Source organism: Oncorhynchus tshawytscha, linkage group LG11, assembly GCF_018296145.1.
Source record: "Oncorhynchus tshawytscha isolate Ot180627B linkage group LG11, Otsh_v2.0, whole genome shotgun sequence".
In the NCBI taxonomy this organism is placed as follows: Eukaryota; Metazoa; Chordata; class Actinopteri; order Salmoniformes; family Salmonidae; genus Oncorhynchus; species Oncorhynchus tshawytscha.
This window is the reverse complement of record NC_056439.1, coordinates 34,501,078-34,528,132: the sequence shown is the minus strand read 5'-3', so window position 1 is coordinate 34,528,132 and position 27,055 is coordinate 34,501,078. Positions and strand designations below refer to the sequence as shown.

The 27,055-nt window shown below is 44.9% G+C and overlaps 2 protein-coding genes across 2 annotated transcripts; one reads left to right on the top strand and one right to left on the bottom strand.

Annotated features, from left to right (window-relative positions):
* Positions 1–434: 434 nt before the first annotated feature.
* eif2ak4 (eukaryotic translation initiation factor 2 alpha kinase 4) lies at positions 435–20,154 on the bottom strand. The gene is made up of 39 exons (XM_024437449.2): positions 19,774–20,154; positions 19,522–19,637; positions 19,112–19,214; positions 18,788–18,961; positions 18,629–18,709; positions 18,236–18,384; positions 18,046–18,146; positions 17,781–17,938; positions 17,125–17,663; positions 16,463–16,578; positions 16,178–16,332; positions 15,583–16,016; positions 15,423–15,486; positions 15,248–15,337; positions 14,870–14,992; positions 14,255–14,359; positions 13,950–14,016; positions 13,770–13,849; positions 13,368–13,469; positions 13,231–13,281; positions 12,809–13,045; positions 12,351–12,426; positions 11,820–11,941; positions 11,586–11,635; positions 11,300–11,468; positions 9,715–9,831; positions 9,513–9,578; positions 9,166–9,336; positions 8,887–9,021; positions 8,681–8,788; positions 8,293–8,421; positions 6,029–6,115; positions 5,702–5,814; positions 5,538–5,596; positions 5,012–5,115; positions 4,581–4,649; positions 3,133–3,177; positions 2,276–2,391; positions 435–886 (listed from the first exon to the last, which is right to left on the bottom strand). Exons 1-39 carry the CDS (start codon positions 19,906–19,908, stop codon positions 829–831), a joined length of 4,974 nt encoding a protein of 1,657 aa, XP_024293217.1. The 5' UTR covers positions 19,909–20,154; the 3' UTR covers positions 435–828.
* A 1,821-nt stretch (positions 20,155–21,975) lies between these two features.
* On the top strand, positions 21,976–25,750 carry LOC112261825 (actin, alpha cardiac muscle). Its single transcript, XM_024437448.2, has 9 exons — positions 21,976–22,078; positions 23,149–23,299; positions 23,466–23,594; positions 23,742–23,852; positions 23,962–24,046; positions 24,450–24,611; positions 24,750–24,941; positions 25,058–25,239; positions 25,362–25,750. Exons 2-9 carry the CDS (start codon positions 23,171–23,173, stop codon positions 25,503–25,505), a joined length of 1,134 nt encoding a protein of 377 aa, XP_024293216.1. The 5' UTR covers positions 21,976–22,078; positions 23,149–23,170; the 3' UTR covers positions 25,506–25,750.
* The last annotated feature ends 1,305 nt before the right edge of the window (positions 25,751–27,055 follow it).

Genomic DNA, 27,055 nt, shown 5'->3' with positions numbered 1-27,055 from the left:
TAAAACCAGACAGAAAACCAGAAAGTTTTTGAACAAGAAAGGCTTGAACAGACAACCTGAAGAATTCTGTTTGACTTGTCTGTCACCGTTTGCTCATAAAGCTCAACATGAGGAAGTGAAGATTGGTCCGAAAACACAAGAAATCAACCATTTAAGGAGCTTTTTCTCAAAGATTAGCTTCTTACAGCATAACGGTTAAACCAATTATTAGTGTGGTCACAATGGCTTTTTGATACCATCAGAGGTCACATTCAACAGGAACATTTTGTGAAATTCAGAGTACTAGTCAAACACCCCATCTCAGTAAAATAATATCCACAGTCCATAGCTAATTATCAAGTTTGTCAGCTAAATCCAAGGTTTGAGCTACTTTGTTATGAACACATTCATTGTTTTCGCAGACTGGGGCATTCTCAAAGAAGAGAACCACAAACTGAGGGAAAATGGGATTTATTGCCATTATTAATCATGTCACTTAAAAAATATGGAATTGGACATTATTTTCGAAAACATTATCTGCAATCAAAAAAACCCGCTTCAGAATGTATATGAGCTGTTCCATTAAGGCAGGTACAGTAAGGTTAGAAACGGTCTTGGTCTTGTGGTAGGGAGTAACACAATGCTGTGAGCTTCAGGGTAACAGCTGATTGTACCTGGATTACATTTCAACACTTACTTTTGAATTTGGGTTCACTCTGAAAAGGAAAGTCACAGAATAAAGCTGTCAACTTCTTCAAACAGATACTGTTTCACAAAATTGAAAAGCACAGGAAGCCCGTTGTGCTGGGAGCAGCTTGGAGCTTGTCCTGGGCAGAAACATCTTCGGTTTCACAGAAGAACCTTGTAGTAATCATCCTTGTAGCTGTACAAAACCACCACAGCAACTCTGCAAAGACAACACACTCATCAAGTCAAAAACTTGATATTTAATGTATGTCCAAAACAACCCCACCGTGTGTCCACTAGCAGACTGTTGATGTTTCCATATGCAAAGGGAATGTAGAACACTCGCTATGGCCATCAAAAACAGACAATAACCTATAACTGTTTTATTGTGTAAGTCTACCACACCAGATAAAGTCTGTTTAGCTGTTTAACTGGCCAGTTCATTGTGTAAAAACAGCCTAATTGGACTATTTCTATTCATTGTCACCTTGATCATTATTGGCCCTAGCTTTCCATTCTTTAACAGGGCATTTCAGATGACCTGGGGGGGGCAGCTAGTCTGTTTTGAAGTACATGAAATAGTGGCTGTAGCTGTAAGACTGGGGCAGCTCAATGACTGTGGGGCCCTATGGGTAGTTTACAGGCACAGTGCAGCCAAGTGACTGTTGACTACTGTGGCCTTTGGCCCACTCATCTTGTCTTCTCTGTGCCCTAGTTCTAGCCAAAACAAACACAAAAACACCCACTGTGAATATCTCCATTGTTAGCGAGCCCAAATGATGTTGTCAGTAAACACTTTTCCCTTAACGGTGAATGAGTACACACAGGAAATTAAAACCAACTGCTCTGGACAGTCTGCGAAGAGCCCAGATGGAACCAGAGAAAGAGGCTCTAGCTTTCTCCCATTCATGAAAGAGAACATCCGTCAAATCCTACATGTTCCTTGTTCTGAAAATCTAAATGAAGCTAGGCAGTGCAAAAAAAATAGAGTTTAGCCAAGTCTTTGAGCAGGGCTATAGGCAGTGAGTCTGATATTAGCCCCGGCTCCTGTAGACAGCTTGCAGTGGGGCTTTAGCCCTGCCTGTGACCTGGCCTATGGCCCAGGACTCTAGGTGTCACTCACAGTGGAAACAACCAGACAGCAGACAGACAAGCAGTCCAAATCTTTCCCCCAGATTCCAAATGGAAATCTGATAATCTGAGGAGTTGTTTTAGAGACTATAGTTATCTCTGACCTGATCATCTGTTTTAGAGACTATAGTTATCTCTGACCTGATAATCTGAGGAGTTGTTTTAGAGACTATAGTTATCTCTGACCTGATCTGTTTGAAGAGTTGACTGACATCCACCTACCTGGGGTTTTCTGGTGTTTGCTGGTCACAAAAGGAAGTCTGGTTTTTAAAGGGCCTTTAATGGTCTCTACCATTTTCCTCAGGTTTCATGATTTTTAATAAAAAGGCGAGTTGGGCCCGAGTCAGGCCCTGGGAGCACACAGGGGCGAGGCGATGGGGTATACTGCCCTGCTCTCTCACACTGGCTGGGCTCGCCTGCCCTGAGACACCCATACGCTGTTCAAAACAGCCCAGTAACCACAGGTACAACTACGCACCTTTTCATGATTTTGAAGCGGTGGATCTCCTCACAGATGGACTTGAGGTAGCGCTGCTTGGGGAGACGCGACAGCAGATGTTTAACGCTGATATTGAACGACTCATCTCCATCAAACTACAGACAGAGAGACAGAGAGAGAGAGATCAGACATTCAACATAGCCACTATGATGAAACAAACACGGTTGTTATTGTATTTGTCGTTACCGTTTCGGAGACTCCACCATCTGCAGTTAATGGGGAGAAATATAAAAAGATAGATCTGCGGGTTGTGGATTTTACACATTGTATATTTTTGCCTGTTGAGACTGGAGGTTCTGTAAAGCTGCTAGGATAGTTTAGAGTCTCAGGCCCTCAATGCTCTGTGGGGTAATTAGTGTGATGGGGGGTTTCCTGTGGGTCTGGGCATGCACACTGTGTATTGTAAGTTGTTTTCTCTGACACTCAATCACAAAGCCATGTATGATGTGAGAGTGGAACTGTATAAGGTTGCCATTCATTCTATGCTTTGTCTGCTAATATAAGCTTGTGTTTGGAGCATTTAAAAAAATCTTTAACACCATATCATTTACATTCTCTTTTTTTTAATGAACGCTAGGGGTTTCTGCTTCGTTTGGCAGGCGCTGCAGCCAGGAATTTGGAATGTGAGTGTTCACACCTTGTCCCAGCTGATAGTTGGGTAAATCTGTGGTGTTTACTCCCCTCCCCAGACAAGGCTAAGGAAGGAGTCAGGACTCCCAAATGTTTCCTCTCCGCAGGCCTGACCCCCCTTCCTTCCCTCCCCTACTCCATCCTGCCAAGATGTACTTTATTGGTTGTGCAGATGGAGGTCATGATAAGCAGAGCTGGGTACAGACCTCCAAAGACAGGAAGTTGATGAGGGTTTCCTTCGGCAGGTCCACCTGGGACGGAACAACAAAGGGAGGTGCGTTAGACTCCACTAACACAACGGCTGTTACTGTATCTCACCATGTAATCTCAGACCACACTGTACATAGCATGCTGTCCTTTTCCTTAGGAAGTATATGTAACCTCAGCCACAGCACTCAAATATTAGCTATAAAATATTCAAGACACATTCCACAATGGCACAAAACAGAAGGTTCAGTTCCCTCAGCTCAAGGTCATGAAGATCATTTGCCCACTGTGCTGTAGCAATTTAGTCAGAGCAGAACATAGACTTTGTTCATTATTCTTCATTCATGGTGCTCTCACCACCACTGAGTGCACTACTGTAACTCATTCATGGTGCTCTCACCACCACTGAGTGCACTACTGTAACTCATTCATGGTGCTCTCACCACCACTGAGTGCACTACTGTAACTCATTCATGGTGCTCTCACCACCACTGAGTGCACTACTGTAACTCATTCATGGTGCTCTCACCACCACTGAGTGCACTACTGTAACTCATTCATGGTGCTCTCACCACCACTGAGTGCACTACTGTAACTCATTCATGGTGCTCTCACCACCACTGAGTGCACTACTGTAACTCATTCATGGTGCTCTCACCACCACTGAGTGCACTACTGTAACTCATTCATGGTGCTCTCACCACCACTGAGTGCACTACTGTAACTCATTCATGGTGCTCTCACCACCACTGAGTGCACTACTGTAACTCATTCATGGTGCTCTCACCACCACTCAGTGTACTACTGTAACTCATTCATGGTGCTCTCACCACCACTGAGTGAACTCCTGTAAAATGTCCTTTGCAGGAAATAGAACTGTCAGAGCTGATTTTCCATCTATGCATTAAAATGTTGGTTAAATTGCCTTTTTCTTTAGTTAGGGGTAGCATTTCTGCTGATGTAACCTGGAAACAGACTTCTAGCTCTCAGTAAATACATACCAGCATCAAGGTGAATATGTCTGTTACGCTTCAATACCTCACGCTCCAGCATCTAACCCTCTGATGTGAACCAGACACAAACATATGGAATGACAAATGTATTTGGACTCTGTCGTATCAGTAAATAATACACTGTATAATTTACTCTGTGAATATCTCCTTTCAAATTGACTACGAAACCACAAATAAACAAAATATGCTAGCAATTTAGCTCCAAATGACATGCTCTCTCCTTCCGTTTTCTGTTTTGGAGCAACTGGAATCACTTTGTAGCCATCTACCTCTAGGAGAGCTCTGGTAACCCCTCTGCATGCAGAGAAAAACAGAGGGGAGGACCACAAGTCCAACTGATCGGCTAACCTCCGTCCTCGTTTCATGCACAGATCTATTTCATACATGGATTCAACAGATAAGGTGTAGAGGTGGGAAAACAGAAAATGACTTACAGCCAGAACTTCGATGTCATTGCTCTTGCTCTGTAAATTGCTACCTAGATTCTGCAATCTGGTTTGTATCTGAACAAAGAGAGAGAGAGAGAGAGAGAGAGAAGGGGAAAAGGAGTAATTGCTCCCATGAACACAATGAAACTGGGAAACAAAAGCCACTTCATCCTCACATGCAATCCGTCTCTACGCGAGCCAATGGGGTTTAAGCCTGGGCTGGCGGCGTGTAAAAGGCGGTGCGTTGTCTGACTGTGACGAACGCTACAGTGAGACAGAGCTGGGAACCACAGCCAGAGAGGGAGAGAGGGCGAGGTTGTCCCGGTCTCGTGATCGGCTGCATGACTGGGCTTGGCTCGGTCCGTCTGTCTGTCGGTCTGTCTGTCATAGCCTACTCCAGGAGAGGTGTGAGTGACAGATGTGATTGATTGACAGACCTGGGTCTCGTAGCGTCGTCTGGTGCTAGAGGACACCTTCTCCGGGGTGAGGAGGTTCACATTCATGTTACTAGAGGCACTGCTCCCATGCTGCTCTGATGATCCTGTCAGATATCACACACACACACACACACACACACACACACACACACACCTAATGAGACCATGGCAATATGTCAGAGCTGTTACAGGCTTCTCCCACCACCACCCACAGACACCAGTCGACTGAGAAGCCATCATTGTTAGCCAGACTAATAAGTCCAGTGTGTTGTATTAAGGTTTATATCTACTGTACATCTGAGCCAGAGGTGAGAAATGTAACACTACCACTAATCACTTTGTAGTTCACATATTCACCATCACTCTTTGATTATCCATTTAACAAAGCTCTGCCACCATGTAGGGACTTAAACCCAGAACAAAGTAGGTTCATAGGAAACCAGAGGACCATAATTACTGCTCTGCTCTCTCTCAAAGGTAATGGGGTCATCCTTGGACACAGGGTCAAGAGGCTGTTCAACTGTACCTGAGGTACTGACGAGTGATCCCTTGGAATTCTGAAGAGAGACAGTCTCAGAGATTTCCCTGTTGGAGGAGAGACAAACAACATCGCTGTGTCAGTCTCTTTCCCCAACTTCACTGGAAGTGTGGAACAGAGTTTGTGCGTGGGCTAGTAAACCGTGTTGTCACCTGACATTTCTCTCCTCATAGAATTTGGTCCGACATTTCTGAACAATGTGATCCACAAGGTCAGACTCTGGAATCCTCTTCTCTGACTGCCTTTCCTTCTCAAAGGACTTGACCTGGGGACACACAGTGGATAGGGAGGGGAATCAGACCTGCTTCCAACACACACGTTCACTCAGAATTCTCGTATTTTGGGGAATTCATATCAATACCATATACACTGAGTATACACTGAGGAACACCTTCCTAATATAGAGTTTCCCCACCCCGTTTGCCCTCAGAGCTTTGAGCATCTGGACAAGCTTTATATAAATGAATAGTTATTATTACCTTGATGTAGTACCCCTCCTTGTCTGAGACCAGGGCCATGCAGGTGATGCCAGCCTGTCTGCAGTGCTCCAGCAGAGTCTCCTGGGACTGAACACAACACAGTCAGATCCAGGGGGGAAGAAAACACTACTTTGTAATAGCCAAGTGAAAATATGGTATATACTGCCCCCAAGATGATGATGTCCCAACAGGCTCCAGATCCTGCAACCTATTTCTAGACCCAGATTAACATTTACAGTTACTACTACTATATGTGGATTGACCAACTGTATGGTTTTGGTGAATTGTAACCTGCATGTACTTACAATAGAGCAGGGTTCCCAAACTGGTGGCCTGCGGGCAGAATTGGGCCAGCGGAAGGTTTTATTTGGCCCCCAAAATCCCCCCCCCAAAAGTTGCATTTCCATTGTTGGACATAAAAAAAACACCAAGAAATCAGCTCCAAGTGATTTTAATTTGGAAAATCTGTTCAAGTATTTCCACACATTATAGATAGATCGTTTACAAATGTGATCATATCCAAATGTAATCAAGGTTTAAAATGATTATGTTTTAGTCAAATATTACATCTATTTGGGCTTCATGCTGTCAATTTGCAGTCTACAAATGATTTGTAATTATGTTCCAGCCCCCCAACCATCCCCTCAAGAAAGAAAATTGGCCTTCAGCTGAATCTAGTTGATGATTCCAGCTATAGAGGTTGTGGTAACAGTGAGCTACAGTTCAGTGGTTACAGTGAGCAAGTGGACCCCTTCAACACCATACAGTGAATTCGTTTGAGGATAAGCTCTCCTTCAGCTCCATGTTTCTCCTGTAATATGACAGTGGGGTTATGGGAAAGTTAGTTTGTGGCGTATTTATCAATGTGGGCTGTCTGTTTAAGAGTAAGAAAGCCTGGAAAATTAAATGCGTGCTGGGGGAACACTTCACTTGTGCCTCATAAATTCCTCCAGAGTGGCGGAGAACCAAGTTTAGCTTGGAACGGAGAGCAACTCTGCCCATTGCACACACCTGGTCCTGTCCGGGTAGTGCACTCACCCGTGGCTGTGTGTGAGCAGCAGAGCTGATTTATCCTAATCAAATACAGACAGACAGGTTTCAACTGGCAGGCAATGCTGAGTCAGAACAGAGCAGCAGACGGACTCTGCTGAGGAACAATCCCTGTACTGTATATCATCTCTCTGCTCTGCTCTCCAGCGGTCTCTCTCCCCACCAGCTTCCTCACAGCAGCTCTCTCACTGAGACCACCGAGGCTATAGCTCTGCCACTGTGGATGCCTGAGGGTAGACCAGCTTTCGGCCATATGCCTCCCAGCTGACCTCAGGGTTCACCATATTTGGCTAGAAAAACTAAAAGAAAGGAACCATCTCCGGACCATAAATGATCATTTACTGGAGATTTGTCCAGTAAAAGCAGTGCATGTGAAAGGTGTTAGGAGGGGAGTATCTCAGCACTTAATAAACTCTGAACACTGGATGTTGTCTCTCACCCTCCCCCCAGCTGGCTGGCTGGTCCATAAGGCAGGCATCCCTAACAACTTGGAGTGACATGTTGTTCCTCTCCAGCAAAGCAGCGTGAGCTCAGACAAAGCAAAGCTTTTAATTGCTGCTTGGGGCTCAGGGGGATGGAGTTGGGCAATCAGTGACGTTACAGAGAGTCACCGAGACAGAAACAGAAGAGATCAAATGAAAAGTAGAGAAGAGAGGGGGGGACACTGGAGTGGGTGGAAGTTTCAACGTAAGAGAGAGAGGAGAGCTGTCAGCTGCACGCTAACGCCAGGTTATGGGGGCCAGGCAGAGAGACACACACAGCAGTAATGACATACAGCTCCTGGCCTGAGATCAGGCTGTCACATAAACATGAAGAATGGGACGAGGCATGGCACCAGAACAGCAGTCACACTACACCACCCACATGCAACAGGATGACAACAAGTACACTGGAACACATTGAAACTCTTCTCAGGATAAAGTTGGTCAGACTTCAACTACAAACTGAAAATAAAAACTGCGTAGAAAACTCTATAAAGTAACAGAGATGTATTTCATCGTATTTCTTAAACGTGCTACACTAACAGGCTTATACAAGTAACCTCAAAAAGGATCCCATTCCCCTGAGTGTTTACAGGCCCAGACACTGTCAAGGTAAATAACTCGGGCAGTTTGGACCCCCTGTCCATGTTGGGTAAAAGAGATTAGAGGTGTTGCCCCCTGTTGGTTAGATATTGTCACAGCAGAAGGTGCTACAGGCTGCTCATCACTTACCTGTGACACATCATAGACGATGTCAGCAGAGACCCCTGCTGTCCACAGCTTCTGGATCACATTGATGGCCCTGCCCATGGAGGTGTGGCCTACAGGCACCACCAGCACATCACACGAACTGATAGAGGGCTAGGAGGCAGGGAGTTAGGTTTAAACACACACAGAGCTCCACACAAATTCAGTTGATTTGATTACAGAGGGATCAGGGGTAAACCCATCAACTGTCATTGTACAGTATAGAAATATACAGTAGAGCCTTTCCCAAAACAGCAACATTTTAGAGGCAGGATAATAACAGAAAACTTTAACGGAGGCTGAAAGTAATAAGCCATCCTCAAATATGACCTTCTGTGTCTGTGGGTCATTATCACTGATGAAGTGTTCTCACCGGCTCCTCCATGTTGGCCAGGGCAGCACAGACCTTGTCCAGAGCCACACTGGCCCCTACTGCCGAGGGGACAGGAGCAGAGGACGCTGGACCACGGAACTCAAGGATCTACAGGAAGAGAACCAGAAACCCTGATAGTTCAACACTTCCAAGGACCTAAATTGGGACATAATCTGTTGGCGGCATGGGTAGGGTGGGGGCATTACCAGGTGGTCGTATCTCCCTCCTGCAGCCACGATGTCTGGCACTGTGCGTCTTCGTTTCTTGATGAAGGCCACAAACTGGAAGATGACCCCACAATGGTGCTGCACTTTATATACCAGACCCAGATTGACCACTACCTAAAAGACACACACACGAGAGAGAATCAATCGATCAATCACTCACTCACTCAACAGCAAAACACATTTCAATACCATTCTCTCCATGCACTTCATACACCTGTGGTAACAATCAAGATGGAGGGTGAGAGGGAGTAGCAGTACCTGCAGCTTGACGCCCAGTCTCCTGAGCAGACCAGTGAGCTCCTCCAGGTCTCTGAGGCCCTGCTTGGCCAGCTGGGTTACGGCAGTCTTTTGTTTGGTCAGAGAGGTGATGAGGGGGACCAGGTCCCGAAGGTCTCCCTTTTGCTCTATGTATTTATACAGCGTCTGCAACTGGCAGGGAAAGACAGACAACATCAGACACAGATCTGAACAGAGAGAAAATACAGTATCTGTAGCTGAGAGCAAGGCAATGTTCAAGAAAAGCTGACCAGTATCTTCCCTCTGAGCAGTCACAGTGGACACACTGATGATTTCACCAGACATGTCATGCAACAGTAGATACTTACACTGTTGTTGGACAGAGAGAGGTTACAGAACTTGGCCTCCACCTCTCGCCTGGTCAGCTTTTCACTCTATGAACAGAGACAGAATACCATTTTATAGTTCCACTGGTAGAACAAATATGTTACGGACAAAACTTCTACCACACAATCTACGCATGCATGGTGTATGTTTAATTTGCACGAGTGCGGTGGGCGGAGTACTAACCATGGCTTCACAAAGGATACTGGAGGCGTGGCTCAGCTTGTCCTCTGGGACTCCGCTGTGTAGCAGGATGGCCTTCAGCAGACTGGTGTGGTTCAGGTAGATGTGGTAGTTCCTCTCCTAACACAACACACACAATACACCATTACACCACACCACACAACCAATACACCTGAGCACAAATACAATCCTCATCCATAAACCACTACTGTAGGAGGACCTCTCATCCCTAAACCACTACTGTAGGGGGACTTCTCATCCCTAAACCACTACTGTAGGTGGACTTCTCATCCCTAAACCACTACTGTAGGGGGACTTCTCATCCCTAAACCACTACTGTAGGGGGACCTCTCATCCCTAAACCACTACTGTAGGGGGACCTCTCATCCCTAAACCACTACTGTAGGGGGACCTCTCATCCCTAAACCACTACTGTAGGGGGACTTCTCATCCCTAAACCACTACTGTAGGGGACTTCTCATCCCTAAACCACTACTGTAGGGGGACTTCTCATCCCTAAACCACTACTGTAGGGGGACTTCTCATCCCTAAACCACTACTGTAGGGGGACTTCTCATCCCTAAACCACTACTGTAGGAGGACTTCTCATCCCTAAACCACTACTGTAGGAGGACTTCTCATCCCTAAACCACTACTGTAGGAGGACTTCTCATCCCTAAACCACTACAGTAGGAGGATTTCTCATCCCTAAACCACTACTGTAGGAGGACTGCTCAGTGAAATGGCCACAGAGGCTGGCTGCTGCTCTCTCATTCAGTAACTCACACATTCTTAACAGCTTTCTCACACAGAGAGAGGGAATATACAGTAAATGGTGCAATCAGGGAGAGGGCCTTTTAGAGTTGGCCTGGAGCCACGGGGGTCCTCTGGCTGTAACAGGGCTGGGGGGGACTGGGCTCATGCTGAGTGAACTGGGCCTACTGTACCAGGGTTTTTTCTGGATCAAAATGGAGCTTAGGTGGTGAGCGTGGCAGGGGTTGCAGTCGGCCTGGATGAATTTTAGAGAACATTTTAGAGGCCCCCATCTTGACGTTGTATAGACATTTTTGCTTTTATAAGCCACTCTCTTGCTTTTATAATTTCCTGCAATTCTACACATTTCTCCATGCAACAGAGAAGAAATGTTGCAGTTTTAAAACAAATTTAGTGTGATTTGACATATTCTGCCATGGAGCTGAGAGAAGATTTTAAAGTTTTAAAGCTAATTTCCTGCAAATCTAAGCATTTTTCAATGGCTAATGCTGTGTTCTAACTACACTGATAATTTCTTTTTTGAATTTTCAATTCTACCTGACTGTCTAGATTATATTTAGGTGATTGCTAGTTTTCAAAGATTATATTCTTAAAAAATACATAGGTAATTTATCTTTTCTACATTCTTTATATCTGGTTTTAGTCATTTACGTTTACACCGAAAGTGTTTTTCCCGCCCAAGAATTTCAATGGCAGAAAAATCCCTGTGTAGTGTCCATGGAGTGAACAGGCCTGTGACCTGAACTAGACTGTGACAGGGGTAGTACCACGGTGAAAGGAGTGAGCCAGACAGGAAGTGGTCCAGTACTCGTACCTGCAGGACACTGAACTCCTGGATAATCTCTGAGATGGTGAAGATGGTCTCAGCGTCAGGCAGCAGGCTGTTGGTGACAGGGACAATGACATCAAAGGAACACTCCAGCAGCTCCCTGGGGTGAGCCCTGTCTGGCTTCCTGGGCCGGAACACACGCTCGATGCTCCACCTGCGCACACACACACCCCGTTACATTATGCTGGATATAAACACATGCTCGGATGACATGCAAAGACTGAACATGCATAGACTCAAGAATTCAGTGATTGACTCCTATGAGGTTTACCTCTTGAAATGGGTAATATTATTTCTGGCCACAAATCTTGCGAATGCCATCTGGAATGGAGACAAAAGAGAGACTCAATAAACAGTGCATGCAAGACTACAATAAATCCCTATATGGAAACAGACAGTTAGTTCCTGGGATGTTCCAGGGTTGTCCTGAGGTTATCCTGGCTCTAGTCCACTCTGATTGCATGCCATGATCACGGTGTAGTACTTCCTGCTTCTTGATGCTCACCCGGAGGTCGTAGGGCAGGGTGACCAGCATACCGCTGTGGTCCATCAAGCAGGCCAGCTCACTGCCCTCATACAACTTCCTATTCCTGGGGAGCAGCAGGGGGGTCTGGAGACGCACAGCCCCTGGACAGACAGCCACAGAAACACTATGTTTAATGTATGTTAATAAGTTTAATGTACATAAAAATATAACCTCAAACACAATATGGAAGTTCAAATTCAACCAGTGTGCCCGCTAGCCATATATATATATTTGACCTGGACAAAGCAGATAATATATCAAATATATAAACTGAATAAACAACTCAAATAAAGAATCGCAGCTGTATAAAGGTCTATAACATGTATATATAACCAAACATCTGCCTAGAATTATAGTCACTAGAGACAACAGTATATATGGGAGCAGATGTTTAAGTCAAGGCCCCCAGTGAGGTCTTCATAACAGCGAGTTAGAGTGGGTCAAGTCGTTTGCACAAGAGAGTAAACATGACTTCAGCTCTTAAAATGGGACAAAAAAGTCCGGACTCACCGTGTTTCTTGAAGATCCTGGTAATTGTTTCGTACACATACTGTTGCAATTTAGCACTGTTGAAATTAAAACTACCCTGCAGCAAAACAAAACAAACGCAGTCTGTTATGAATAAAAAGGCATCGATTAAAGCTTAAACAATCCCAGCATTATGTGGAACAGATGACGGGAGAACTGCAACAGAACACAGGACCAGCATCATTACTGTGTCTACAGTGACACCTACAGGAGGGGATGGGTAGCTCTTCCCACTTTGGACCATTCTGTTCTGAGCATTCAAGACAAATTCTCCAATACTTGTCTGTCACAAACAGTGGTTTGAGACGCTATGAAACGGCAGAAAGAATAATCGTACCCAAGCTTTAACGTCTGGTTGGCTTTGTGTTGTGTTTGTGTGGCTAGGTTTGAGGGGTCTGGTCCAATGTGTCGGTGTGTTGGCCAGGGCAGTTTCCTAGTACCTTGTGGAGGTCGATATCGTAGGTGTAGTCCATGACGGGGGAGGTGTTCTGGGAGAAGAGCTGGTTGACCATAGTGCGGTAGGCCTTGCCATTGACGTTAGCCATGGTATGCTGCAGGACCTCGTGGAGCTCTGACTCCTCCATCTGGGGCGGGGGCAGCAGATCACTCTTCAAGAGCTCCTGGGCCGTGGGACGCATGGCCGGGTCATGGTTCAACAGCCAGCCAATCACCTTCCTCTGAGATAGACACAGGGCTAAGGATCAGTCAATCGGCCCATACCGTGTAACGTCACTCAGTTTGGCTTCATTAAACTTCCCACCGTCAGACTATGTGAACTACTTCTACTTTATACATAGCTTCACAAAAACTCAGAGCTGAGAGTATAACTTGTGTAACATGAATAGAATATGTCCTTAGTCACCTGCATTCCACTCTTACACTCAGGGAAGTCTTCAGGGAAGTGGATGTCCTCCTGCAGAGTGGAATGACAGAGTGACGGTGATGAAAGATGATTGAGCCCCCCCCCCCCTCTGTGTTCCCTTTGCTGGACAGACTCACCATGCGCAGCTGGCTCAGGACTGAGATGCGTTCAGATCCGGTGGTCATGGGCCGGTAGGACATCTCAAACAGGATGATACCCAAGCTAAACAGATCCACTTTCTGGAGGATAAAAACACATCGTGGGTTGAACCCTCTCCCCTTTTACATCAGGTTCATACAGTCCATTCAGAATGATATATTTCCTAGTCAGAATACAGTAACACCGTTGGGAAAACCTTGAACTGCCTAAAATGACAGAGGACATTAGTCTGTGCTCCACCCAGGAGTCAAGGGCCTTAAAAAGTCATTATAAGATAGTATAATTCTTTTGAGACTTCTTTTGAGATCTTTTATGAATGATTGTACTGAGACAATACCTCCTTACTTTGGTGCTTGTTCCATTCATACTGTATTTCTTACCTGGTTGTAAGTGGCTTTAGTATTTCCTTGCACCTCTGGACTGACATACAAGGCAGTACCAACCATACCAGTCATGTTCCCTGTTCAGAAATAACAAGGTACAAAATATGAGCTTAACAGAGTCACAAAGCCTGAAACACTTGGGGCAGTTTGACGTGGAAGGAGGTTAATTCTCAGTACCTGTTGGGTCCGATTTGAGAATCAGAACAGAGCCACTCTCCTCAATATCCAGTTTACCTGCTGCAGCCTATGAGGAGATTAAATGTACAGTCAAAACCACTTATTTGTTGATTCTTGACTTACTTGGGCTTGCAGAGAAGGCAATAACACCTTACAATTCTGACATTAAGACCAAAAACACAAGAAATACATCAACTTGATACAGCGTCAAAATTCCACTTATAGACCTCAACATGAACTTCAAGGTATCAGTTAATTAATCTCTATCACCAGGAGACAGCAAAGCTGAGGACATTAAGGCATACCACATTAGCAGGATGGTCTGTGGCCAGGCCAAAGTCTCCAATTTTCACATGGTCCTGAGAGTCCAAGAAAATGTTGACAGGCTTGAGGTCTCGATGAATCATCCCCTGTTGGAAGGGTGATGGGGAGGTGATCAATTAGTGCTAATTGGAACCGTGTCTAGAAGCATGTCATGCGGGTAATCATGGTTGTTCTGAGCCATGCTGTGACAGCTTGGCTTCTTGGTGTAGAGGTAGGAAGGAACATGTATGCCAGAAGATTTGAGCGTTTGAAGAAATGAGAAGAGGATCCTTTAAAACACCGTTTTGCATCAAACACATTTCAAAACACTTCATACAGCACAAATTATATCCCATATCAATGTCCACCATGAACCTAGCAAAAACCTTTCTTTGACATTGGGATCTGAAGATTTAGCAGATACTTGGAGTGGAACAACATAATCAGAAGCAGTGACTGTCCTGGACTTCCTACTTCTTAACCGAATGTGACCCTCTCTCGCTCCACTCTTCTCCAACTCTATGATCTCAACATGATATCTGTTTTCCACACCCTGAAGCAGACACTGAACCCTACAGTGCACTCTGATTAGGGGAGATGGGGCTTTACAGACAGACCTGTTCGTGGATGTAAGCCAGGCCATCCAGGATCTCCCTGAAGAACCTCCACAGGCGACTATTGTCCTGATGGAGGCCCTGGTCAATGGTGTCTCGCAAAGTGCTTTTTTCACAGTATTCCATCTGGAGGGAGGAGCGAACACAGGTTAGATCAGGGTTCTCAAAGTGGGTCAGGGTGTCCACGGTCAGAGCAACATTTTTTAAATAATAATAATAGATACATACACATATATATAAGTTGTGTTCTGATTATGAGGGGGTCCCTGATTAATTTTGTGTCACAGCCCAAAAAGTTTGAGAACCCCTGGGTTAGATGTCAGACATAAAACAGTGCCCTCTAGTATGGTATTAGTTAAGTGCTAGTGAACTGAGCCTTACCTGGATGTAAAGGTAATGTGCTATGAGCTGTGGCCTCTCCGAGTCTGTGCTATCTATCGTGTCACCCCCCACTCTCTTGCTTGGCTCCTCCTAAGGAATGGAGATTACATTGAATGTAATTGGTGAAATTGTACACACTAGTAACACACACTATGGCAATAATGTGAACACTAACCTGAGATATGCTGCCATTCCCATTGTCAAAAATGATGTCACTCTCTGAGTCACTGTTTGATGGGCTAGACGCAAACAAAACAGATAACAAGAAGTGCATTTTATTTCAGTATATCAAGTGCACAGGGCACTGCATCAGATGTACCCTTAGAGGAACTCACAGGAACGAGGCACAGAAGACATCCTCTTCATCATCGTCGTCCTCATCGCTGGTCTCGTGGCCACTACACTTGGCGCTAGAGGACCTTTCGATGGAGGTGCTCCACTCCACCGAGCTGGCTAGGGCGGGGGGAGGGGCGTTGTCCTCCACGTTGTCAAGAATGCTGAAGCCCAGCTCGTTGAGTCGCAGAGAGGGGGCTCGGACCTGGGGCAGTTTCTCTGCTGTGCTCTTGGGCTCGGAGCTTTCTGAGCTCAGGACCCCTGTGGAGGGGGTCTCGTGCCTCTCGATCCAGGCGTTGTAGTAGCGGACGATGTTCTCATGGTTGAGGCGCGACAGCAGCGTCACCTCACCTTTGATCCTACGGAACTGCTTACTGGCTGGGTTCACCTGGATACGCTTCACAGCATAGTAACAGCCATCCAACTTGTTCTGGACCTGCACACAAAGAGAGCGGTATGGACAGAGAGAAAGAGAAACAAAGATGGGTGGGGAGACAAGCGAATACAAAACATTATGTGAACAATAACCATGGCCTAAAAGAAAAGGGGAAGGCTATGAAAGCTACTGTCAGCTATGCTATATTAAACATGGTTTACCTTGATAACGGCACCAAAAGCTCCTTTCCCCAGCAGCTGTAACTCTTCAAACTCATTGAAGTAGCGTGAGAACTGCCTCTGCAGCCCAGTGCTGAACGGAGCATTGAGGATGTGACTGTGAGGGATGACCGACGACGCAAAGTCATCCCCATTGTCTGGGAGAGGACAGAATACACCAGTCAGGACTCTATATGGTGAATCTGAACTCTGAACTCTTAGTGTGTGACTTTAACACAGCAAATATCTAGTGGCTCTGTTCTGAACTTTGTAAAGAGAAGTTGTCACCTTCTGGACTAGCATCTTGGCACTGTAGAGGGGTCTTTGGAAGTGGAGGGTTGAGGAAGGGGTGGTCCAAGAGCTGCTGGGTGTTCCAGCGGTCAGCATCATCCAGGCACACACACCTACCACACACACAAACAGTGAACGTTGCATTACGCATGGAAACTTCCAATAGAGCTAACATTCATGTAGGGGATTCCTGGCAAGGCCCAATGTGGCCAGCAACATCTGGTCCACACTGTGTTACTCTGCATCCACACTACACTAACACTGGTACCCAAACACAGAGGACGAACTCTGACAACCAACCGCTGATTAACACACTGTCCATGATAGGAGGACAATAGGCCAAAAGGCACAGGAAAGTGAAATACATCCAATTGAACCTGTATGTGCAGTGTGCCTGGTTTCTATCACAAGAATAATAAAGCTGACATGTTTCCTAAATCATCTAGCTAGATATAGCAAAAAACATGTGCTAATGAGTCATAATCTGTAAAACACATTTTAATTTAACCACAGAAAAATACAAGTTTTAATTGACTGCCACCATAAAAAAGTGAGAAGGTCCAGGCATGGAAGAAGTGGCTGAGACTGGGCTGTCTAGCTGTCACTGAGACTAGCTGTCTGGCCAAACTGAGTTGATGGTTATTGTCAGGCAGGCGTACCTGTTAAGGAAGTCCTGGAAGTCAGCTGGCAGGCTGGTGGGCACAGACACAGGGTACTCCCTGACCTCCTTCCCCTGGCTCAGTGCCAGCAGCATAAGCCCCATGCTCCATACGTCCCCTTTCTTCCCAGCCTTGGTGGGAAGCATGTCCTCACAGAAGTGCACGCGGGCCTGCACAAAGATGTCCTCATTGCAGATGTCACCCAGTCTTTTGGAGAGGCTGTAGTCTGTGAGACGCACATTGCCCTGGTGGTCCAGCAGCACACTAGAGGCGCCCAGCTGTTTGTGGACAACAGAGTTGGAGTGGAGGTAGTCGAGGGCAGCCAGGAGCTGGGTGGTGAGCAGGCGGAGGCGCTCTAGGGGGATGGCGGTCTGGCTGGCCAGGCTCTGGCTCAGACTGCTGCTGACCCCGACATACTCCACCAGCAGGTCCACCACCAGGCAGTCATCCCTCTCACTGGAGCTCAGGGCCTGGTAGTGCACCAGGTTAGGGTGCTCCAGCTTCAGCAGGGAGTTCAGCTCACTCTCTGCTCCATGGATCTATAAAGACATGGACAGAGGGTATTACTTAGTGTGTAGGCATCTGTGTTACAATATCTTGAAATCTATGACTATAGCATCTGATGTCCGGAAGGATCTCAGCAAGGAATTACTCACCTGCTTTTTACAATTGTCAATCTTCCCGTTTTCCTCGCTGGTGAAGAACTTGCCAATCTTCTTGTTCCAGCGTAGGATCCACTCGTATACTACAGCAAACTCTCCGTTGGTCGCATCGAATGCATTATAAACATTACGGCCAAGCCTCTCACTCTCCCCTGCCAGAGACACATAGCATACTGAGGCGCACAACTCACTGACAGTACAGTAAACTACAATACAAAACAACATAATGAGAGATTTACAGGAAATTATAATCTCTTACCCAGGCACTTCCCTCTATGCACTACGATGTCCCCCAGGGTACTGTTGCTGAAGTGAAGCACTTCCTGTGAGCGTTGGCTATCCTCGCTGTATGTGTCCTGTCTGGTGACAACAAAAACAACATGCAAAGTTAGCTCCGTGTAGTTCAGGGACAGAGCTATATCTTAGGAATCTATGTTGCTGGTCCGTGCCTGTGGCGGGTGTTCGAGTTGGTTCGTCTCCGGTGGTTGGCCCCTTTTCTGGGTTCAGTGAGCTCAGGTGGAGGTCCAGGGGAACAAGGTGAGCTGCCCAATACAGAACAACTTTCTATGGCAGGCTGGTCCAAACTGTCAAAACGCTCCTGGGCAATCACAAAGCCAGAATCTGTTTACATTTCATGTTCTGTTTTGTATGGAGGTTTATTTTTAATATGTAGGTCAAGTCAAGCATGATTTTAATTAATTTGGTTTCAAAAAATATTATATTAATTGATGATCAGTATCCTAAAAACCTAAAGTCCGTCACTTTTCCAAAGAGGGATAAGAAGTATTGGTTCTAAAAAAGTGAGTTGGCTAAATGTAAACATTTGAAGATTATGAAGGCACCTGTTTAGCCATTTCTTTCCTCTTCTTCTCCTCTCGTTTCTCCTCCTCTCTTCTTTGGATTTCAGCCATGATCTCAAATTTCTGTAGAGGTGAAAGGGTTTAAAGATATAGTACATTTGTGTGTATGTGTGTGTGTGTGCGTGCGTGTCTCCTCCTCACCGTCTGCTCCTCCTGCCTGCGGCATTGATCCAGTCGCTTTTGCTCCTCCAGGGCTAGCCTCTCCTGCTGCAGCCGCTGGTTCTTCAGCATCTCCTCATGGAAGGAGCTGGACGGACGCTTGTTGTGTTCACTCAGAAATCCCTGAACATGGTCGGCCAGCTCATAGATCATCACCTGGGGGAAGAGAGGGGGAGGTGATGGAGAAAATATGTCATTTTGAGACTTACACAATGACGTGACCAAAGCAAAACTATAATTGTAGTGTCTAAGGGTTCAGTGGAGATGTTGGTCATCTGTCTGCCGGCCTGTAAAAGACTATCTCACCTCCCCACATCGCTCTGCAGCCAGTTTAGTGAGCTCTGTCTGGAGGTTCTGAAGGTTGTCATTGGAGAGACCTTTGGCATTCTTTAAGTCAAGCTCTGGAGGCCTGTCTCCCAAACAAACAAAGGAATGAATGCTTAAAAACATACACCATTTTGTTCCAGACAGATTAAATGATTAGGCGATTGTATCAACCTGAAAAACACGTTGAACTACAAATCAGGCACAGTATTCCTAATGCCAGAGGTGGCAGCTGTTATTTATATTTCATCAGACAGCAACAGCTGGCCTGACTACAGGTGGCCCCAGTGGTGTATACTAGGAAATATTATCTAACATTATACATCTGAATCTAGGGCAAGATATACTGTATGACATGCATTCCATCGATGGATTGATCTAATGATACTCACACATCTGGGTACGTTGGTGGGATTTTGACCTGCAAGTCCACTGTCACATAACTTTTCTTCCCATTGCTTAGTCCGTTAGGTCGCAGGCACAGGTATACCTCGGGTGGCCTTTTGATCTGAATGAGGAGAAAGCAGAACACAGAAGGACACAAATATAGGAATTATTGTTGGTGTAATCAACACCACGTCGCATTAGCAAGTCAGCAATGAGGAACTCTATTCATCAAACAATTGTGTTGAAAGTAGGCCTACCTTCCATGGATGGTTATTCCGCAGATCCTGAAAATCATCTCCAAAAATGGATGCAAGCGCTTCTAGTTCGTTTTCCTGTTGAACAGAATAGTCGTCGGTTCCACTCCCAGCTCCAGAAGTCTGATGACAACTCATCCTACTAGCTGAGCTACATGGACACACATGTCTCGCGCATACACCCGTCTTAATATCGAGGCGAATTAGTTACAACCTATTGTAACACTCGTCTTTTGTTACTTAGTAACATTACAATATCAACCTTGGATAAATTTACGCGATAAATAATGTATCTGATTCCAAAACGTTGAACTTCCAGCATTGACAGCACCACGGAATCACAACATAGTCGCAACGCTGGTGCATGGCAGGCGTCATACGTGCCGTCGCAGATTTAACGTCATTACGTAACATTTCCAAAACATAACTGTAGATGGCAGTAATGCACATCTCTAAAGAAAAATGAAATAAAACATTAAATGGAAGTTATGCAATTCATCACACATCTGTTCACCTGACTTCTTTATTATCAACCACAATTTGCAACCACAATTTGTTGTGTAATTATCAAGGCCAATAATTCATGTCTCAAGTGACTCAATACTGATGATGGTGATGAGGAGAACGAGCGGCTAAGTAGGTAAAACAGGCCGTAATAAAAAACAAATGTTCTGGTTCAAATATTTTTATAACAGATATTCAATGGTATAAGTTATTGGTGTAAAAGGCTCTGGGTGTGATAAGAGAGTTCAAAGAGATGCCTATGCTCAGAACAAGCTGTGTGACATTGAGTTGTGTGAGATTCTGAAAATTATCTTTCAGATAACATCCGTGTCAGTTTAACTGTTAACTCCCATCACTCATTGGCTGGCAGAAGAACATAATTACACTGCAATGGAATTCTAAACCATAGCATCCAACACCTATCTATCTGTGGACATAGAGAGAAAGTAACACCTATAAATAGGCAGGCCTAATATCCAGTGGGACAGCCTAGAGGGAAAAATATTCTCATATAATCCAGCTATGGATATAAACTAACAGAGTCCAAAGACAACCATCTGCTACAGTGTCCCCTGTCTGTTCTACCTGCCTTACAAGTCCAAATATACCTGACAACATCAGATGGACGACTGCCATTGATAATGCACTGTACCAATAGTGCTCAGTTCAGTAATATGGGTAAAACGTGTTATAGAAAATAATAATTTGGATCATTCAATAGGTGATTGATTTTCTCAATACATTTGAAAAGGTGAAACTTGAAAGACTGTATTTCCTCAAAAGGTACATTGAGAAAAAATAAAGGCTGTTGAAGGGGGTGGGACGAATAAGGATCTCAGTTTGCAAACTCAACAAGGGGGGACCCCACTGGATGGACATTAACGACACCTGTTACACACCATGACCCTAAAAGGAGAGAGCAGGACCAATCAGGGCTCAGCACGGTGGACGCAGACCAGTCAGACCGCCAGCTCCGAAGAAGGACGAGACGTCATAACCCTCAGCTGTTCACCACATTTAGGGGCTCAGCTCACATTCCAGCAGCAGCCTGGCCCACTGACATATACAGTGTTTTACTGACTGGACCAAAGCCTCTCTTTTTCATCTCCTTAACAAGGCCCACAAGTCTACTATTTCCGCTCTTACCTAGTGAGTGTCAACAAAAACACTGTGACACATCTGCTCAATGTTTTTCGAGAGAATTGTATGATGTACACTTTCAGGAAATGTCTTAATCACTTTTCAGATTTCTCACAAACCCTGTCCTTTAAAACAACAACACCATCAATCTAAATTTACAATGACCAATGCACCTTTTTGTGTGATTTAAGAAATCATGACTGATCAGAACCTTGATTCAGAATTCTTTAGTGTCAAATGGATGCACTGAACTTGCTATAATTAAACTATTCTGTTTGTAAAAAAACAAACAATTTAAATGAAAGCTTTACCTACAGAAAAGTATTTAAATAAAGAAGACCATTGTAATTGCATTTTAATGGTCTGACACCTTTGTAACACCCAGACATCTTAATAAAACAAAACATTCCCTTTTCAATTCTCATCTCTAAAGCATATCAGTCTGGCATTTCTCAGGAAGCATCTCACCATTTTTGAGGAGTTCCATCTCAACCAATCGCATAATTTGACTTGTAGGTCGTTTTCCTTTTTTCTAGCAGCTCTTATTTGGAATTGTGTGAACTCCAGGCTCCACCCCTGGTCCCCAGACCCCACTCTTATTTAAGGGGTCCTCTCACCCTCCTCCTTTGTCCCAGTGGAAGCATCAGTCTTGCGCTACAACTTGGTGAGTGCATATTTCTGTATATTACTACTTGTTTCTATGGAAAACATGAGACTTTGTCGGGACTAAGTGTCCACATTTTAGATATTTGAGTACATCTTAACCTGGCGCTGACCAGACAGAGCTGGTCTCTGACATTGGATGATATAGTGTTTTCTACCTGGATGGGTTGTTTGTAGCTTTATTGAAGCATGAACTAGAAGTACACTTCAAACTGAAGTAACTGCTTATTGGAATGGATTCATGCTATCTCTCCAAAATAATACAAGACATTCAGCTATTCAGAGATTTGTGAAAAATAAATGATTTATCATCAGGTGTTGGTGGGGAGGGTGCCAGCAAATACAGTGTAATCACTTAGTATAATAACAGTTACCGATACACTGACCAACGCTGGTTTGGTCAGGAACATTGAGACAGAACTAAATTGTGTCTAATGAATGAAGCCATTATAGGCAGATGGAGCAAGGAGCCATGCTGTAAACAGAGGTGCTACAATGTGCCGACAGCTGCTCTCTGGGTTGGCTCCAACTCTCCCATGTCTGAAATAGTTCCAGATAGGGATCCATGGAGGTCAATGTGGCACTTGGTGTAGCTGTGCATGGAGCAGCCAGGGGGTGGAGCTTAAAATAGATAGCTGGTCTTGCTTCCTGCTTCCATTGATATGCCCCTTTTTGGAGGCAGCCCTATAATGTCCCAGGAACAATCATGACAGCTGATACATAGTATCAGTAACTTCACAACATGTTTGGGACAAAAATAACATGGGATACATTGTAGATAGCTGATATTTGAAATACAAGGAATTGATAACATTTTCAAAATAGTTATAAGACAAGTTGTACGAATTTGACTAAGGTAGTAAAATAAATATATTATTCCAAAAGATGTTTTATTTTAAAAAATGCTGTATATCGGATGCGAACATTTTTCATGTCAGTACAGTAATAAATCTGTGGTTGTGAACAAACCAATTAGGATAGGCTTGCTTGAAATTCTTTCAATGGTGGGGGGGGGTGTTGCAGCTGTTCCCACCACTCAGTCTCACCCCTGTGTCTCTCTGTCACACACAGACCATCCCAGTAAAGCCTAACCATGTGTGACGACGACGAGACTACCGCCCTTGTGTGCGACAATGGCTCTGGCTTGGTCAAGGCTGGATTTGCCGGAGATGACGCTCCCCGTGCAGTCTTCCCTTCTATTGTTGGAAGGCCCCGTCACCAGGTACTGTACCATAATGTAACTGGGGCGGGTATAGATTGTGCCATTGTACGGACACACATTTATAGGGGGAAACTGTCAAAAAGGGTGCAGTATGTTGGTATGCAGTCTGTCATCTAGGCTACAGTGATGATTGTGTCACTCCTAACCTCTCTTCTTTCTCATCCAGGGTGTGATGGTGGGTATGGGTCAGAAGGACAGCTATGTAGGTGATGAGGCTCAGAGCAAGAGGGGTATCCTGACTCTGAAGTACCCCATCGAGCATGGTATCATCACTAACTGGGACGATATGGAGAAGGTGGGTCCTAAATTACTACACACTTCTTACAACATCTTGCTGAGTTTTGGCATTGACTTTGGCACAAGACTAGAGTGCCAAGAGAGCAAGATAAACACATGCAGCATAATAACATAATAAACAGGGAACTCTTTCGTATCCTTGCAGATCTGGCACCACACCTTCTACAATGAGCTGCGTGTGGCCCCTGAGGAGCACCCCACCCTGCTGACAGAGGCTCCCCTAAACCCAAAAGCCAACAGAGAGAAGATGACACAGGTACTTTTAACTCCATTATTCCCCCCACTTTATTTCAAATCCACATCTTCTGTTAGAGCATAACAGTCCAGCAAACTTCTGAAATGTCTCTCTTATTCTTGTGTTTTAGATCATGTTCGAGACCTTCAATGTTCCTGCTATGTATGTGGCCATCCAGGCTGTCCTGTCCTTGTACGCCTCCGGTCGTACCACCGGTCAGTATTCCAGGACACTGTCTTTTATATGTACCAATGTCAACCATGGATAGTAGCTATATTACTGATACAATATGTAGGTCGCTTCCACACATTAGTGGTCAACATAACAACAGGAGACAGCTCAAATCAAGGTGATGCACACGAATAACAATAGTGTTGAGTAAGTGAGCAGTTTAGTTGTCAGAGATAGCTAGATTAATTGTTCCTCTGTTGTCAAGGACATGTTAATCTCTGTTTGGCAGGGTGTGTGGCACACCTGTAGCCATTGATGTCAGCGGCATTGTTTGTTTATGATGTGACAAATGCTTGGAGTGATTCCCATATTACAGCCGACCATTCCTGTCAGTCATTCCTGTCAGTCATGTCTGACTGACTAGCGTGCCTTGTCTGCTCCCTATAGGCATTGTGCTGGACTCTGGTGATGGTGTGACCCACAACGTCCCCATCTATGAGGGTTATGCTCTTCCCCACGCCATCATGCGCCTGGATCTGGCTGGCCGCGATCTGACTGATTACCTGATGAAGATCCTGACAGAACGTGGCTACTCTTTCGTGACCACCGGTAAGGAGAGCTAACTTCTGTCAATGACATTATGCCTCATTTTTCATATCATTGTAATTTCTGTGTGTTTAGAGCAATCTCTTGCTGTGCAGTTCTGTAAATGTTCTCCCTCTCATCATTGAAACGTGCCCCCCTTAGCTGAGCGTGAGATTGTGCGTGACATCAAGGAGAAGCTGTGCTATGTGGCTCTGGACTTTGAGAATGAGATGGCCACCGCTGCCTCCTCCTCCTCCCTGGAGAAGAGCTACGAGCTTCCTGACGGTCAGGTCATTACCATTGGTAATGAGCGTTTCCGTTGCCCAGAAACCCTCTTCCAGCCTTCCTTCATTGGTAAGTCATACCTACAGTATGCATTATGCATTATGGTTGCAATACAATGTGTTATTACAATTAATGTTTTTGTGTTGCCGTGTCAATTAATGGACTTCTGTAATATCTTCTACCAGGTATGGAGTCTGCTGGTATCCATGAGACCGCCTACAACAGCATCATGAAGTGTGACATTGACATCCGTAAGGACCTGTATGCCAACAACGTTCTGTCTGGTGGTACCACCATGTACCCTGGTATTGCTGACCGTATGCAGAAGGAGATCACAGCCCTGGCCCCCAGCACCATGAAGATCAAGGTGAGGGACAATCCCGCCATGTTAACCTTCATGAAGTTAACCTTCAAGTTAATTGTCATGTTCCGATTTACAGTGGGTCTACGTGAAACTAAGCAATTCCCTGCACTCTGTTTATCTTCTAGATCATCGCTCCCCCCGAGCGTAAGTACTCTGTCTGGATCGGTGGCTCCATCCTGGCTTCCTTGTCCACCTTCCAGGCTATGTGGATCAGCAAGCAGGAGTACGATGAGGCAGGCCCCTCCATTGTCCACAGGAAGTGCTTCTAAACAATCAACCCCCCCCCCTTCACCCATACATTCATACTGTGTTGTTTACTGTATATACATGTACTGTTGTAATAAAAATAGATCCTTTTAAGTACATTTGTTCTAAACTGTTTTCGGCATTGTTATAGGCCTATCAAGATGCCATATGCCAACTTTAATCAATGTATCTATTAATCTATATATCTATCTGAAATGTGCATAGAAATATTGAATTTTGAAAAAGTAAATACGATTTTTGGTATTCATATTTTCCTTTGAGTGATTGATTGCATTTAGTAGACTATTTTTTAAGATACATACAGTGGGGGGGGGGGGAAGTATTTAGTCAGCCACCAATTGTGCAAGTTCTCCCACTTAAAAAGATGAGAGAGGCCTGTAATTTTCATCATAGGTACACTTCAACTATGACAGACAAAATGAGAAAAGAAATTCCAGAAAATCACATTGTAGGATTTTTAATGAATTTATTTGCAAATTATGGTGGAAAATAAGTATTTGGTCAATAACAAAAGTTTATCTCAATACCCCTATTACTAGCCTGTTCAACCTCTCTTTCGTATCATCTGAGATTCCCAAAGATTGGAAAGCTGCCCCGGCCATGCCCCTCTTCAAAGGGGGAGACACTCTAGACCAAAAATGCTACAGACCTATATCTATTCTACCCTGCCTTTCTAAGGTCTTCGAAAGCCAAGTTAACAAACAGATTACCGACCATTTTGAATCCCACCGTACCTTTTCCGCTATGCAATCTGGTTTCAGAGCTGGTCATGGGTGCACCTCAGCCACGCTCAAGGTCCTAAACGACATCATAACCGCCATCGATAAGAGACATTACTGTGCAGCCGTATTCATCGACCTGGCTAAGGCTTTCGACTCTGTCAATCACCACATTCTTATTGGCAGACTCAACAGCCTTGGTTTCTCAAATGATTGCCTCGCCTGGTTCACCAACTACTTCTCTGATAGAGTTGAGTGTGTCAAATCGGAGGGCCTGTTGTCCGGACCTCTGGCTGTCTCTATGGGGGTGCCACAGGGTTCAATTCTCGGGCCGACACTCTTTTCTGTATACACATCAATGATGTCGCTCTTGCTGCTGGTGATTCTTTGATCCACCTTTACGCAGACAACCCCATTCTGTATACCTCTGGCCCCTCTTTGGACACTGTGTTAACTAACCTCCAGATGAGCTTCACTGCCATACAACTCTCCTTCCATGGCCTCCAATTGCTCTTAAATGCAAGTAAAACTAAATGCATGCTCTTCAATCCATCGCTGCCCGCACCTGCCCGCCCGTCCAGCATCACTTCTCTGGACGGTTCTGTTATTTATTTATCGTGCTCCTTTGCACCCCAGTATCTCTACTTGCACATTCATCTTCTGCACATTATACCATTTGAGTGTTTAATTGCTATATTGTAATTACTTCACCATCACAGCCTATTTATTTCCTTAACTCTCTTATCCTACCTCATTTGCACATGCTGTATATAGATTTTTCTACTGTATTATTGATTGTATGTTTGTTTATTCCATGTGTAACTGTGTTGTTG